Source organism: Ictidomys tridecemlineatus, chromosome 8 (assembly GCF_052094955.1).
Source record: "Ictidomys tridecemlineatus isolate mIctTri1 chromosome 8, mIctTri1.hap1, whole genome shotgun sequence".
Classification (NCBI taxonomy): domain Eukaryota; kingdom Metazoa; phylum Chordata; class Mammalia; order Rodentia; family Sciuridae; genus Ictidomys; species Ictidomys tridecemlineatus.
In genome coordinates this window covers 34,000,538-34,017,874 of record NC_135484.1, presented here as the reverse complement: position 1 = coordinate 34,017,874, position 17,337 = coordinate 34,000,538, and the positions used below count along the sequence as shown (strand labels likewise).

At 32.4% G+C, this 17,337-nt stretch overlaps 1 protein-coding gene across 1 annotated transcript in view; it reads left to right on the top strand.

The window, feature by feature from the left end:
* Nucleotides 1–17,337, top strand: part of Lama2 (laminin subunit alpha 2) — a 572,217-nt gene that overhangs the window by 358,031 nt on the left and 196,849 nt on the right. Inside the window, exons 20-22 of the mRNA XM_078019194.1 lie at nt 128–234; nt 5,725–5,905; nt 8,605–8,741. Coding sequence (XP_077875320.1) covers nt 128–234; nt 5,725–5,905; nt 8,605–8,741 — 425 coding nt within the window. The remainder of the gene's footprint in view (nt 1–127; nt 235–5,724; nt 5,906–8,604; nt 8,742–17,337) is intronic.

The following is a 17,337-nucleotide window of genomic DNA, read 5'->3' as shown; positions in this document are numbered from 1 at the left end:
CTATATTCCCAAATTTAGAAAACTTCAAACTCTGAAATATTTCTGGTCCCTGGCACTTCATATAAAGCATATTCAACCTGTATTAGAAATTTTTTTTTCCAGCTACTGATGCCTTTTCTCTCTCCAGCCTGTCGTTGTAATGTCAATGGCTCCTTCTCAGAGATTTGCCACCCTGGAACAGGACAGTGTGATTGCAGACCCAATGTGCAGGGACGCCGGTGTGATGAATGTAAGGTAAGGAGGAGCTCATCAGTGAATTACTTTCTTGAAAATTTTCACTGGCTTTCAATATCATGTTTTAGACACCTTAATGTATTCACAAAATGGTTCAGGATTATCTAATTCCACAGATAGAATTACTATGATCAGGAAAATATTTGCTCAAATATAGCAAAAACTTGTTGTATGTTGCAATTGACCTGCAAATGACATTTCTTTGGCAGATAATTTGTATACTTCCTATAATGCAAATGTTTCTGAAATAGCCATCATGAATATAATCCTGATCTTTTGGAAAGTAAACTACTCTTTACATTTTTGGCAGAAAAAAAATGTGTTGCTCCTTTTGCTTAGCAAGTACCTTCTTCTAGTTCTCGTTTAAAAGCTAACTCCAGTGAGCACTCTACTTAGCAAAAGTTTCAAAAGAAAAGCTAATTTATATAATGTTTACAGATATCATTGTGCTAAAATGAAATTTTCACTTTCAATATGTTGATCTCAATTTCTGAACATATCAGTTGCCTGCCTTCAGCCGGGTGAGTGCCTTGAGATTCATTCATGAGAGTGGAAGGATTTGCACTACCTCTTTTACTTAAATACATTTTATTGGTGATAAAGACTATTAAACAGAAGCCAAAACTTCTCAGATGTCTAACTGACCTTTCTGCAAGAAGTTGGAAAATATAATCTGCTACTGTCTCTTGAATAATACCATATGCTTTTTTGTTGTTCTTATTTTATTTCATTTTATTTTTCTGTTGGCAATTAAAGCCCAGTATGTGGTGGGATCCAGAGAAGCAAGTCTGTGTGCCCTGTGACTGCAATCCCATGGGCTCTGTGTCACCTCAATGTGATACAACAGGAAGATGTATCTGTAAATCAGGCTTTATAGGGAAACAGTGCAACCTCGGCAGGCAGGTGCATCGGCAGGAGGAGCAGCCACGGAGAGCGCAACGCGTGCTGGGGTCTCCCAGGAGGTGGGGGTCCAGCAGTTCCAGTGGGTGTCCTCGGGGAGCCTATCGGGCCCCAGCTCGGGTAATCCCAGAGGCGCTGCATGGCTCGTGTTGGGGCATGTTGTGTTCCGTGTGCCTCAGCTGAAGTTCCCTGGTGGCATTTTACCAAATAACAGCTGCTAAGTGTGCGAATTGCAAATGCAAACTTTTTTTTAATTTCTGATTGGAGCCTTGCCTTTTTAAAAATAACCATCCTTATGCTTTTAAAAATATATTCAAGTTCATAAGTTTAATAAAGTGTCAATTGGCCATGGTTGGGTAGAAATCAAATAAAAATTTATTTATAGGAACCTTAGGTATGATTTGGTAAAAACTCACTTTAGAAGTAAACAGATGAGAAATAGAACAAAAAAGTGACTTGCCTGAGAAAATTCAGAGCTTTGATATGACATTTGTCTGATATCATAATTAAGGATTTTGCTAACTTTCTCATCATTATTTTGTTCATGTGTGCATCAAACACAAGAAACACATTTGTACACACTATAAAAGCACAACATATACAAAATAAGGAAAGAAAGTTGTTTTCAGTTACAATTTGTTTCCCTTCTCACTAGGCAGACAAAACAAATGCTAGATAATAATAAGAGAGAGATGGAGGGCAGGAGGGAAAACTGCTTCTCACAGCCTTGTGGCTGAGTAACAAGGAACAAGATTTGCCATTCTAGATCAAGGGTCTGTGGAGAGTTGAGGGTAGGGGTTAAAAGGAGAGTGCAAAATAAACAGTGAAGAGGAAGAAAAAAATATTATTTTATTTCTTGGTTCATTAGAGTACATTTTAAGAAAAGGAGTTCTCAGACTGACTGCCTCAGATCAATCTCAGTCTCTTGGCTTCATGGCTGTTAAGTTCCTTGATCTATCTGTCATTTAGCTTCTTTGTGTATTTGCTTTAAGACCCACTTCATAAAATTTGTGTCATCTTATGTCCTCCAAAAAGAAAATGCCAAAAGATTTTAGGAGAAAAACATGTATGAAGGATGAAAGAGGAAGAGCAGAGCATGCTGGGAGACTTCTGCTACAGTGGCCCTCTGACTCCTGGGCAAAGAGAAAAGGAATGATTGGTTAGGAAAGGCTTCATTCAGTGCATCCTACCAAAATCCCAAATTTTGACCAGACTAATGGGAAGTGCCTATCAGGACAAAGAAATGTTTGCCCATTGGTGGAATCTTAAATTTGGCAGGAAGGTTCTCGTGCCTTACTGTAATTAGCCACTGAGTGGAAAAGTCTGACAAAGCATAGACTGAGCTTGACTTAGTCCATTCAGGAGGCTATATCAGAATGGCATTAGACTGGGTGGCTTATAAACAACACAAATTCATTCCTCAGAGTTCTGGAGAAGATTCAGATCAAGGTGTTAGCAGATATCTGTCTGGTGATAGCCCACTTCCCCTAGATGGCTGTCTAAGAAGACAGAATAACTTCACATGATGAAGAGATGTCTTTGGGTCTCTTTTATAAGGCTACTGATCTCATTCATGAGGGTTCCACCCTCATAACCTAATTATCTTCCTTAAAACCCACCTCAGATTACCATCACTGTGAAGTTAGGATTTCAACATATGGAATTGGGGGTGGGGACATCAACTTTCAGCCCATTGCTAAGCTCTTTCATGGATCCAAAAGACTAGAAGCTGGAGGTTATGAGGCATCAACATTCCACACTGCAGATGGCTTGCAGGGAGATGTGATGAGGCACCTCCAAGGCTGTTTGAAGGCAATAGTAAGAACAGCAATAATATACTAACATGGAGCAGTCAGGTAGTCTAGTGCATGCATTATTAGTATTACTAGTATTACTGTAGTTACTAAATGAAAATATCTTTAAAACATTTTTTTCTTCACAAACAAAATGAATTAATTGAAAATAAAAGAAATGGATAGTAACTGATTAAAATGCCTCTAAAATAAAAATTTAGCAGAAAATCAACTCTCATTCATTTGTTTTCCTACATACCTCACAGTACTATTTTGTCTTGAGACCACTTAGTTCTTGAGCAAGTGTGAATGAGAATCCAAAGCCAGGCTTCAGAGAAATTTCTTTGGCAATTTACTTACATTTTCCATGCCTTGGTTTTACTACTTTCCAAGAAAGTAATGGCTGTGACAGTTTATTCCACGGTTGCCCTGTGGTGTAAACTAATTCATATTTGTAAAATATGAATTTTAGACTAGTGCCTGGCTCATAGGAAATAATATATAAGAGCTAGTTTTTGTTATTTCCCTCAGTGAGAAGAATGTAAAGGAACGCATCCAGCTTGCTGCTGGGAGTGGACAAGTATTCTTCTCTGTATTTGTTGCTTCATTAATCTCAATTATTGACCAGGAGTGTTGCTCCTTTAATTTGTTTCCTAGGGAGGTTTTGCTTAGGCTTTGAAATCAATTTTTGAATCCCCAATTTATTAAAATTTTATTAATGAAGTATGGTATCATTATTTTGGTGTAAACTAGTTTTTAAAACAATATTATTTAAATACTTGAAAAGTATTTCGTATTTCTTCCTGTATGTTTACATTTCTTCCTGTATTTTCCTTGCATAATCAACTTTGGAATTTTTGATGCTGTGATTTAATAAATTCATTCAATATTTGATCAACTTACCCATTAAAGGTATGTGCATATATATGCATAGGTACATACCTACATATGCCTAGGCTAAATTAAGAAAATTTAGGAAATAATGATGAATATACAATTCAGCTTCAGTAAAGAAAATGCAGTAAATAAAGACAAATGGAAAGTATTCTATAATTCAGATATTTTACAGAACTGTTTTAAGGTGTTAGATTCTAGACATGTTTTATATGTATGTTTCTATTTGTGTGTTTCTGGGTGGGATGTATGTTGTATGTGATTGAAATTGTAAAATCTGTATAATTCCAAGTGCTGCATTTTAGAAATTTTCCTTAATGCTATATCATAAGCATATTCATATCATTAAAACTGTTTCAAAACAGATTTTAATTATTGCATAGTATTACATAGCATGAATATGTTATAATTCATTCAACTATTTCACTAACAGAACATTTAAGTGCCTCTGCAGTTATATACCATGATAAAAAAATATCGTAATAGGCATGCTTGCATTTTAATAATTGTTCTAATACCCGATAATTTCTCTAGGTCAAGAATCTAGAATCTTACATTTAATCATTGATTTTATGAATAAAAATATTGTGTTTTAGTTTTTCTTTAGATAGGTGAATTTAAATTCAATATTGGGTCATTTGTTGAAACGATTACTTACTCTCTTCTTTAATATAATGAATTCTAAATTATAACTAGAAATAAAAATAAAGCGAATAGTAAATATAAAGAATAAAATTATTTTTAAACTCAATCAACCCATTTCTCACTTAAACAATAAAAATATTCTTAGCCATTTTAAAATTCTAATCATTGGTATGAATTTGTTTTCTAGAACTTAGTTTTAATACTGCTAATAATTGAAAAATATATAATGAGACTTATTCATTTCTCTTTGGGTGACTACATTAAGTGGCAAGATTTAGTTTTTTTAACCCAGAAGTAATTATTAAGTCTAATTTTCCAAAATAGGGATTATTTTTACAAAGAAGTAATTACTGACACTAATTTTCAAGATTGAAATATCATAATAATGTAACATAGTTTATATTTAAAAAGACAACTTTGACACACTTTAAGTAGGATATATGCTTTTCTTTTTTCTCGTAGAAGGGATTTTTCAGTCCATCTGCATTTTCCCATGCAGTCACTCTAAGCCTGATAACATGCATTTCAAGAAAGTCGCCTGAAGCAAGTGTGGCCAGAGATGAGTGATGGGCATTACAGAATAAAGATTTCTCTTTACTTTTCTAATAGAGCACTTTAATATGTGTTCTCACACATCAGTTTTAATTATTAGAATAAAATCCAAGAAACTAGATATTTGCCAAACCAATTATTTGGTCACTGTAGGCATAACCTGTAAATTACATTTATAATGTGCATACTGTATTGATGACTAGAAGTATTTACGGATCCATGACAAAAAAGTAGATCACATACTATTTGATAAATACTATTTTAAATTTGAACTTCTGGTCAATCATGTTTAAAGCATTTTTATTAGAAATACATAAGATCTGAAAGTAATCAATTCAGAATATTAGGAATAAAGTGAATAACATTTTAAGTTAAAACCAGAAATACAACCCATAGCTTACTTCATACTGCTTCTAAAACCTTGAGAAGTATAGGGCAAGGCTGATGGAAATACAACAGGCAAAAGATAGTGCCTAATTCTGCTATTTATTTTGATGTTCCTTCAAAGTAGCTGAACTTGCCCTTTGGTTATCATTGAAAGTACCCACTCAATTAAATGACAGTCCAGTCATCATGACATAATTGAGGAACCCTAGTAACCTATAGGTTCTCTTTTTTTCTGCCTGATCCCTTGCTATTGTGTATATTGTTTCATTGTGAGTTAATCAACTGAAATTTCATTTTTCTTTTTCCTTTTCTATGTCAGCCTGAAACATTTGGCCTACAATCGGCCAGGGGGTGTGTTCCCTGCAACTGCAATTCTTTTGGGTCTAAATCATTTGACTGTGAAGAGAATGGACAGTGTTGGTGCCAGCCTGGTGTTGCAGGGAAGAAATGTGACCGTTGTGCCCGGGGCTATTTCAACTTCCAAGAAGGAGGCTGCACAGGTCTGTAGACAAGGCTGGAGTTCTGCATTTTGGTGACTTATTTTGATAACTGTTCATTTTTTAAAAGGAAATAATCGTTGACAAAATATTTAATAGTAACATATTTTAAATTTGTTAGTGAGTAAAATACGTTGGTACTTGAATAGTGTCTTATAAATAACTGTGCTTGCAAACTATTCAATAAAAATCCATCAGCAGATCTCAAATCTGCTATGTCCCTCCCTATCTGTGACCCCAGTTTGACCATTACTTGATGACCACTGCTGTTTAAGTCAAATGTTTAAGTTTTCCAGCTTTCCCTTCTCGTAATGCAAGCTTGATACAAGGATCAAGGAAGGTATTTTTTTTTTCTCGTACAAAAAATACATTTTTATCTACTTTTAGCTGTCTTGAAAACTGTGATGTTCTGGGAAAGAAACAGGATAACTCTAAATGTTTAGTTTGTGGGGAAAAGCAGTCAAGTTTCTAACCATGATTCCTTAGAGTTTTCCTATATCCATTCACAGCCTTCACACAAATCATGAACTAAGAAAACATCAATTAGCACACTACAGATGAAAGAAAAGATTGAATATTCACTCCTATGCATGTGCCACTAATTTAGAATAGACCCTATTTCAACAGTCATGAGGTGGAATCTTACTTTTTCTTATGAAGTTCATTGATTGAACATGGATTGATACTATCATACTGTACTCTCAGCACTGTGGTAAGACTTGAAAACATTGTTGACTCTTGTCACGGATTTATGTGAGAATCAGCGAGAATAATATTTAAAATTATTTAAAGAACCAAATCTTTCAGACATTCTTCGGCACTTGAGATACATGATTTTTATCATAAGCCAAGCTTATTATAAATTATTTGAAATGTGATCATTGAAGATCTATGAGTGCATATCTATCTGTAGGCCAATATTGGCATATACTAAAAATTATAAGGCCACATTTTAAAATATAATCTATTATTTGAATCCAATTTACTCTAACATTTTTACTTAATGGAAATTAACATGCTAATACTGTACATTCAAATACATCTAGTAAGAGAAGGTATAAGTGAAACCAAGAATATTTTCTAATATTACAAAATGGTGATAGCATTTCAGGAATGCAAACCTAGTAGCATTTTAAGCCAGAGACATAGAATAGAAAAAAATAATGCACCAAACAGGCAGGATAACATTATGATTGAGAGCATGACTTGCACTGAACAGCCTGGATTTATCTCATGGATCCATCAGTAACTAGTTTTGTGACCTTGACTGTATGATTTAGCCTTGCTTTCCCTCCGTAAAATTCATCTGTTATACTAAGATTATAATAGTATGTGCATCATAGGGTTTTGGTGAGAATTAGTTGAGTTAATGGCTATAAAATATTTAGAGTAATGACTGACATATAAGTATTATGTGTTTATCATTATTATGATCTTTGATCTTTGTCAGTATTATTAATTAGGATAAATATAATGCTTTAGGAGAAGAAAATTAACTAATCACCTAGATCTGCTTCCTGTTCAGTGTTATGATTCCATTGAAGATCTACTTAGAGAATTTCTGTTTGCAAGTAGAAATTTAAACTGTCCCAAGATGTATTTAGCACATAAATGGGAACAGAATGATGTTTTTTCTTCTTAGTGGATGGCACATATAAAGTAAATCATGTGATTTAAAATTAGTCACAATAATAATAATAATAAAAATAGTAATTACTGATATTTATTGTTTAATGTCAAGTATCATGGTAAATATTTTTCACAGCTGCTATGAAATGCTATGTACAATGACAGTGAACCTAATAAGATAACCTAAATGCATTCAGTTAAATGATTTAATCATCATGGAAGCAACTCAAAGTTTTTTCAAAGCATCACTCTCCTATTTGAATTCAAGTATTTTGTGTTTTTTCTCTCATTTCTTTGAAATGAAGTGCTACACTAAAATATATTTTTAGCAGCTGGGCCAACTATAGATAAGTGGTGACATACCTTCTTTGTTTCACATGGCTTTGAAGATGGTCTCAATTTGTTTATTTGAATTTTTTCAGAAGAGGCAACTGGTTTACACTCTTCAAGTATCATTCATAGTCAAGAAAATGAAATCTATTGAAAAGACATAAGGATGGTGGCAAATAAAAGTATCTTTATATCTAGACAGTGTTCATAATTTAACTGTCTTTAAATATTTGCAAAACTGAAATATTCTAATATTTTCCAATTTTATACATAATGTGCTGGATTTATAATCCTGATTTTTATTATAAATCAGAGTCATCATCAAAAAGGAAAAATAAATCTTTCCAGCATAGTAACAAATATTAATAAACCTAAAATAAATTAATATACAAACAAAATTTTCAACTTTATGCTACTGAATATAAGGCATTCTAGTTTAATAGGGAATCTGTAACACCAGTCCTTCCTCTTATCAAACTGAACAGGAAATATAAAAATGCTTTAACTTTTGAAATTATTAAATGAAATACAACATATATTGATTGAACAACTCCTCTGTGAAATACACTATACTATGATATAAAAGATGAATGAAGTAAGTTTTTATTTCCAAGGAACCTTAAATAGTACCAAAAAATGGAAAATGGAACAAATCAATCCAACAAAAAACTAAATATTTTATATCAAATTTTTTTCCCTTTTTCTAAAACTCTTCTCTATTTCCCCTCTTTTCTCCTATGAAGCTTGTGACTGTTCCCACCTGGGTAATAACTGTGACCCAAAAACTGGTCAATGCATTTGCCCTCCAAACACCATTGGAGAAAAATGTTCTAAATGTGCACCAAATACGTGGGGCCACAGTATTGTCACTGGTTGTCAGGTGAGTGGATCAATTTTTTCATCAGATAATTTTTGTAGAGATTTTGGTTTTATAATTGGACACTTGAAAATCCAATATGCTATTATAAAACAATACAGAATTATCAGAGAGTGTATTGCAAATATGGGTCAGTATCTTCAGTTTTATTTGTAGGAGAGATTATGAAGTAAGTACACATTTCTGCAGCTGCTTCCATGGTATCTATAGAAATAAGGGGAGGAGAAGGACAAAAAAAATTATAATAAAACTAAGAAATAGCAATAACTTTTTTGCTAGAAGCTGAAATATATCTGCAAGGTATAAGGAAATTAAAAATTAGTGAAGAGAATTTTCCAAAAATCTACAGGGATTGCCCCCAAATTGACAAGATTTATCTGTCAAGAAGCAGTGGAAAGGATTCTGAAAGTCATATTAACAGTCTTCAGATTGGAAAAAAATCTTCATTATTTTTTTTTTATTTTCTTTCTGTGGGTTGATGATAGAAAATGCCATGACCAGGCTCCTGTTCAGAGAAATCTATCTAGCATGAGGGGAGAAGGTAAGAATTTAGAGGACTGTTGAAAAATTTTAATAGAAGATGCCAAAAGCCTGGATCCAGTTAACAAGCTTCCATGAGGATTCAGGAGTGACATATCTTAAGCTGATATGAACTGAGTGATTTGACAGAAAAGAAAGATAAGGCTTAAGAATGATTCCCATGTCTTGCTTCAGAACAAAATAGAGGATACTAGGTACCATTTACTACTAAAGGGATCATAGCGGGAGGAGCAAGTTTAGGGAGATGATGAGTTTGAGGTTCTTATTAACATGTTATATTAATTAAAATATAACTCACGCATTTAAAGTCATGAGCTTTGACCAGTAGTTACAGTCATGTAACCATGCCTTCTGTCCCTTTGCAATTTTGCTTCTAGCACTGTCTTTTTACATTTCTACACAGTTTCATACATATGGAATCATACTCTAGATCATTCTTTTGTTTTGCTATTGCTTTGGTGAAGCAGGGCTTGGTTTGTCTTTCTTTGTTTAGTGTGATGCTTTTGCAGTCCATCTGTAGTGTTGAATCTACCAGTAGTTTATTCTTTTCAAATGCTTTACAATATTCCCATAGTGTAGTATGTTATGACTTGCTTATTTATTTCCCATTTGCTAGGCATTCGACTCACTTCCAGTTTGGAGCTATTAGGAATAATTTTTCTGGGAACATTAGTGCACAAGTCAAAAGCATATTTCTAGACATTTGTTTACATTTCTCTTCATATGAAAGCTTCACATTTTTGCTAACATTTGAAACTCTGACCATTTTTAACTATAAGCAGTCTTTTGGGAATGTTTTGCATTATTTAATGTCCAAAGACATTAAGAGTTGTTTTGTTTATTTATTTGCCATTCATATATTTCCTTCTGTGAAGTTTTTACAAATGTTTTCCCCATTTTTATTTTGTGTATTTTAAATAATGAGCTTTAAGAATTCTTCACATATTTAGGATATAAATTCTTTAACATATATGTTCTTTTTATTTATATATGACAGCGGAATGCATTACAATTCTTATTACACATATAGAACACAATTTTTCATATCTCTAGTTGTATACAAAGTTATTCAAACCAATTCATGTACTTTGGATAATAATGATCATCACATTCCACCATCATTTATATCCCCATGCCCTCTCCCTTACTCTCCAATCCCTCTGCCCTATCCTGAGTTCATCTATTCCTCCCATGCTCCCTCTCCCTATCCCAGTATGAATCAGCCACCTTATATCAAAGAAAACATTTGGCATTTGATTTTTTGGGATTGGCTAACTTCACTTAGCATTATCTTCTCTAACTCCATCCATTTACCTGCAAATGCCATGATTTTATTCTCTCTTATTGCTGAGTAATATTCCATAGTATATGTGGGATTAGGCCCCAACTTTCTTAATAAGACTCCTTTGGCAGAAGAATTAAAATCAAGAATCAATAAATGGGATTGACTCAAACTAAAAAGTTTCTTCTCAGCAAAAGAAACAATGTGTGAGGTGAAGAGAGAGCCTACGTCTTGGGAGAAAATTTTTACTCTGCATATATCAGATAGAGCACTAATCTCTAGGGTATAAAGAACTCAAAAAGCTAAGAACCAAAAAAACAAATAACCCAATCAATAAATGGGCCAAGGAGCTGAACAGACACTTCTCAGAAGATGATATACAATCAGTCAGCAAATATATGAAAAAAATATTCATCATCACTAGCAATTAGAGAAATGCAAGTCAAAACCACTCTAAGATTTCATCTCACTCCAGTCAAAACGGCAGCACAATAAGTGTTGGCGAGGATGTGTGGAAAGAGGTACACTCATACACTGCTGGTGGGACTGCAAATTGGTGCAGCCAATATGGAAAGCAGAATGGATATTTCTTGGAAAATTGGGAATGGAGTCATCATTTGACCCAACTGTCCCTCTTCTCAGTCTATACCTAAAGAATCTAAAAACAGCATACTATAGGGACACAGCCACATCAGTGTTTATAGCAGCACATCACAATAGCTAAACTGTGCAACCAACCTAGATGCCCTTCAATAGAGGAATGGATAAAAAACATATATGGTTTATAACTGTATTTTTCCTAAAATATACCTTTCTTTTCAATAAAAATCTTCATTTCATTTTTATAAATGCTGGTTTATTACCTTTTTCTTTTATGGTTCATGCTTTTTATATTTTAAGAAATATCTCTTTTCCCAAGTTAAAATTCAAAGACTTCTGTCCTGTGTTTTCTTAATTTTAAATTTTTAGCTCCTAAATTTAGGTTCATTTTGCATAGTAACTTTTATATGGTATAAAATAATGGTCAAAGCTCACTTTTTTAGTGGCTACCCAATTTTTTCAATACCATATATTGAAAAGACTATCCTTTTTTTCCTTGAATTACCTTTGTCTCTTTTTCTAATCAATTGACTGTACATATGTTCATGCCTTTCTGGACTGGTTGATTTCACTGTCTGTATGTCTATCCTTACATCTGGATTACTGTAGCTTTCCAGCAAGGAATGAAACCAGAATTGTGTACTCTTCAACTTTGTTCTTCATTTCCAATATGTTTAGGTACATTTCCAAATAAATTTTCAATTCAGCTTCCCAATTTCTTGACCAAAAAGCCTTCTAGAATTTCATTCATGTTACATTGAATGTGTAGATCAATTTGGAAAAAAAAAATTGACTTCTTAAGAATATAGGATCTTCCCATGTGTGAACATGGCATAACTTTGCATTTATTTAGGTCTTTACAATTTTCCTCAGCAATGATTTATAGTTTGGGGGCATGCAAACCTTGCAGATATATTGTTAAATTTATTATTATTTCATATTCTATGCAAAGGTAAGTACTATTCTTTGTTCCATTTCACTCTCTAATTACTTGTTGCTAGAAGAGAAAGTCATCATTTTGATACATTACACTTCTGTAATCTTTCTAGAGTATAATTCTAGGTGCTTTTTTGCTAGATTTATTGAGGTTTTCTAGGTAGCTAATCATGTCTTCTGCAAGTAAAATTTTACTTTTTCCTTTACAGTCTGTGTAACTTTTACTCATTTTCTTTTTGTCAATAACTTTTACATCTATGTTCATAAGCATATCCAAAGAGTTTTTTAATAGTGTTGTCTGGTGTTGGTATTGGGCTACTGCTAGCTTTTATGAAATAGGTTGAAAAGTATTCCTTTCTTATAATTCCTGAGTTTGTACCATCAGTGAAATAGAAAACAGGAATAATTTAGAGAAAATCAATCAATGGTTCTTTGTAAAGATCAATAAAGAAGACAAATTCTAGAAAGATGAATTAAAAAAGGAATAAAGTAGAAATAATCAATATCACAAATGAAAGAGGGGACATCACTATATATCATAAAAACACTAAAGTAATAATATTGTAATAATATATACAATTTTATCAATAAATTCAGCAGCTTGCATGAAATAAAATTTGCTTAATTTGATTTTTTTAAGTTTTCCTAATTATTATAATATCCATTAAAATAATATGTACTCTAGAATTGTTGAAAGAAATATTTTATTGAGGTATATTATCCTTAATGATTTTGATTTCTAAATGTTGTCTCAATTACCAACAATGTTTAACAATTGTTCTGATTTAGCTGTTGGTTCTTTTATTTCTCTCAAGTTTTGATCATGTATTTTAGAACAGTATCATAGAGTTATGCATATTTAGGATTCTTATGTCCTTTTGGAAAGATTGTACCCTTATGATAAAATGTCCTTTTTCAGCCCTGATAATATTCCTTCTTGTGAAATGTTCTTTTTTCTGATATTTATATAGCCATTCTATCTTTGTTATACATGGTATTTGCATAGTGTGTTATGTATATTTTTCTACAAAAATTGTTTATGTTATCTCTAATATTTCAGTGTTTCATTTAGATATTGCATATTTAAATATTTGTTGTTTGTTCAGTATTAATACTTTGGACTTTTAATTATAGTATTTAAATCATTTTTATTTTATGTAGTATTGATATGATTAGATTATGTGCCCCTTCCTCCCATCCCCACACTGGGGATTAAACCCAGAGCACTGAGCCACTGAGCCAGATCCTTCTCCCTTTTTATTTTTATTTTTTTTAATTTTGAGATAGGATCTCACTAAGTTGTTTAGGGCCTCACTAAATTGTTAAGGCTGGCTTTGAATTTGTAATCCTCCTGCCTCAGTCTCCTAAACTGCTGAAATTACAGGTGTATACCACCACACCAGGCTGTGTCTGCTTTTTCTGTTCACTTTTAACTTGCCTTATTTATTCTTGGCTTTTCTCTTATTTTCCTGCCTTCTTTAGGATTGAATAACTTTTAAAATGATAGTTTTTCTTTCATAGATTATTGGGTAACCCTGTTTGTTTTATGGGTTAGGTGTTTTTTGAGGGATATACACTTTTCACTTTCCAAAAAGTACCTTATATAAGACCTTTTTACATATATCATAACAACCTTTACAGTGATAAATCTCCAATTGCTTTTTCCTGTTCTTTGTTATATTATCATATATTTTATTTATTTGTGGTATATATCTCACAATAAAATCTGATTTTGATTTAAATAATTATCTTTTTCAAAGAAGAAAAATGTTTTTTTCTGTTTATCCATATATATACACATATGCAGATATATATATATATATATATATATATATATATATATATATATATATATTTAATTCCAATGCTTTTAATTCCTTTTTACATATCCAGCTTTCCATATCATACCAATTTTATTCTTTCATTTACTACCTTCCTAATTTGTGTTGTTATTTTTTTCTAGTATCTTAGTCTACTGCAATGATTCTTTCTTTTTTTGCTTAAAAAAATGTCTATTTTTTCTTCATTTTTTAAAGATATTTTTGGTGAGTATATAGATAGATAGATAGATAGACATTAGTTTTCAGCTATTTAGTTATACTGAATTTTTTTATAATTTTATGTTTTCCCCCCACAAGATTAGTTGGATCTGTTGATTTTATAAGATGACCATTTTTTCAAATTTGAAAAAATTTTGACCCATTACTTCTTTAAATATTTCCCTATACTTTACCTCAGTCACTCTTTCTCATTAATATGTACACTGAGCCACTTGTTTTTTTCCGCCACATCTCATTGAAGCTTTGTTTGTTTGAATTACCATTTCCCTATGTTTCATTTTTTACAGTTTTTGTTAAATATGCAAATTTACAGATTAATTTTCTATCTTGTGTACTCTGTTAATCCAATTGAATATATTTTTTAAAAAATCAAACATTACATCTTTGGTCATTACAATCATCTTTTGGATCTATTTATAGTTTTCATTTCCCTATTCATTCACATTTTTATTTATCTTTGAAAATATTTCTAAATATTAGCAGTGTTAAAATGATTGCTAATTCCATCATTTATTTCACAACCTTTCCTATTGGTTTATTTGGTTCTGAGTTGCATTTTCTTGATTCTTCACATGCCTGATAAATTTTATTTGAGTGCTAAATATTGTACATTTTTCACTGTGGTAAATCAAATTTTTGTTGTATTCCTTTAAAGAGTATTGAGTTTTATCTGGCAAACAATTTAGTTACTCACTAATCATTTGAACCTTTTTGAAGATTGCTTTTAAGTTCTGTTAGGGAAGATATAGCAAAACTTTGACCCTTCTGAGAACATTACCCAAAGCATTATATTGTGGCTCTCCTGTCCTGATGTTGGGAATATAGACTATTTCAGGATCACTGTGAAGTCTAGGGATTTTCTCAGCCCAGGATTTTTTTGTTTGGTTTGGTTGTTTTGGTTTTTTGTTCATTTGTATTGTTTTGTTTTGTTGGTACTGGGGATTGATTTCAGGGGCACTTGACCACTGAGCCACATCCTCAATCCCATTTTGTATTTTATTTAGAGACACGATCTCACTGGGTAGTTTAACACCTTGTTTTTGCTGAGGGTGGCTTTGAACTCTCAATCCTCCTGTCTCAGTCTCCCTAGCCACTGAGATTACAGCCATGCCACCACACCCCGCTCAGCCCAGGGTTTTTTAATGCTTTATTTTCCCCAACCAGTAGAATTTGTTCTATATGCACTCATCAGCTTTCAGACAAAGGCTCAAAGGGATACTTGTGCAAATCTCCGGAGTTCTTTCTCATTCAAACATCTTGCTTTTCGAACATATATTATACTTGTTCCCATAAATTTTAGTTTCTTTGCCTTCTCTAAACTCTACCCTTTGTCCCTTTGGTTTCTCCTCTCTGTGCATTGCATCTTAGAAATACCACCCCCCTTACACCACAGCCTCATTTGTTTTTCTCTTGTCAAAATTACAGTTCTGTGATTTCTGTTATCCAATGTCTGATATAATTGTGTCTTGGTTTTTATTTATTTATTGGTTTCTTAGTTTAACAGCTGAAAAAGAGAGGAGGTAAAGCTCTACATGCTGTAAAATCTAAGAAAGAGTTTGTTCAAAAAGAAGAACCAGTCGTAAGTCCCAAATATAACATTAGGGCCAAGTAAGATTAAAGATGAACTGTGTTCATTAAGTGTAAGAACAGTAAGTAAGGACATTTGTTATGTTAGTGAGAGTTGTTCCAATCAATCAGATTGAGTTAGGGAATATTGAAAGGCGATAAATGTGATGGTTATCTCTTTGTTAGATCCCTCTAGAGATGGGAACTCATTTTTCCACTCAGCTTACGTACAATAGTAGACTCTATCCATTTTTATACGTGTGTGATAAAACATCTGAAGGCCAACCTAGAATATACCGAAATAGGAGAGAACAGGGTATTTATTGGCAATTGTTTGAGGAAGTTGATCTGACTTCAATTAAACACGTGATCAGAAAAAATAAAAAGTACACAGGACATTCATTTTTCTATTGCCCATGCAATTGTTAAATTTGAAATTTCCTAGAGCTCCATTTTGACAAACAAAACTAAAATTTCTCAAGAATGTCAGATCTTATGAATATAAATAATGCTCTAAATTTCTATGATTGACTTTATGTATTTCCAATATCATATCCATGCATTTGAGGGATCTCTTCCCTTCTATCCACAAAGTCTTATGATATAGCCAAACTCTAATGAAACTCCTAAAATTACAGCTGCTAGTTAATGTTTAGGATGTAAATCAGAATAGAATATAATTTAAATCTCTATAAAAGCATAGTTATTTTCAGTGCTATCACTTTATTGGCCCTTGGATAAACATTAAGCTGATTTAAATTTTTGATTACTTTGAACAATTTTTAAAAATCTAAACTTCTGAATAGTAACACATTTTACATTATAAAGAACCACACAATGTAACAATTAATGTAGCCCTCACAAATAATTTATTTACAAGCATACATTCTAGTACTTACAAAACTTGGATGAGTTTAATTTAAATGATCGGTGACTGGAGGATTTAGCTTCTCTTTCTTTGTGTCATGGATAATTTCTCTGAGCTGAGGTGTAAGCACACACATCACTTGAACTGCTATTGAAGTAGAATACAAAGCTGCCACTTTACTAGCAGGGGAATAGTGAATAAATACTTTATTGCTAAACAAACATTACATCTAATTATTATTTAGGTTTGATGTTAATATCATGTTATCTATGCATATAGTTAATAGCCTCATTTATTCCTCACTCTAACTTCCTAAATAAACTTCCTGATATGGACAGGTCCCACTGTCTACTCTCAATTCTTCCTCAAGTATTTGTGCTATCTATGGTTTTGAAAAATAAATTCAGTAGCAGACATTTCATATTTTTATTATTTAAAGATATGTATGTTTCACAGGGCTTTTAAAACTACAACTGTAGTTTTCCATACCACATCATACTTTTGCTTCTGACTATGGCAAATCTTGTTTAGGTGAATCGATACATATTCAATGCAATTGGCAAGGAAAATTTATATGAATGAATTAGTAAACCATCATAATTTTGAAACTTCATTCTACATCTGATGTTCTACAAAGATGAGTTACTTGGAGGTTATTACAATGGGTTATGCCCATGTTTGTAATATAACAAATAATTTTGGAACTTTTGGTTTAAAATAACTTTAGTAGCCATCTCTATTGCAGCC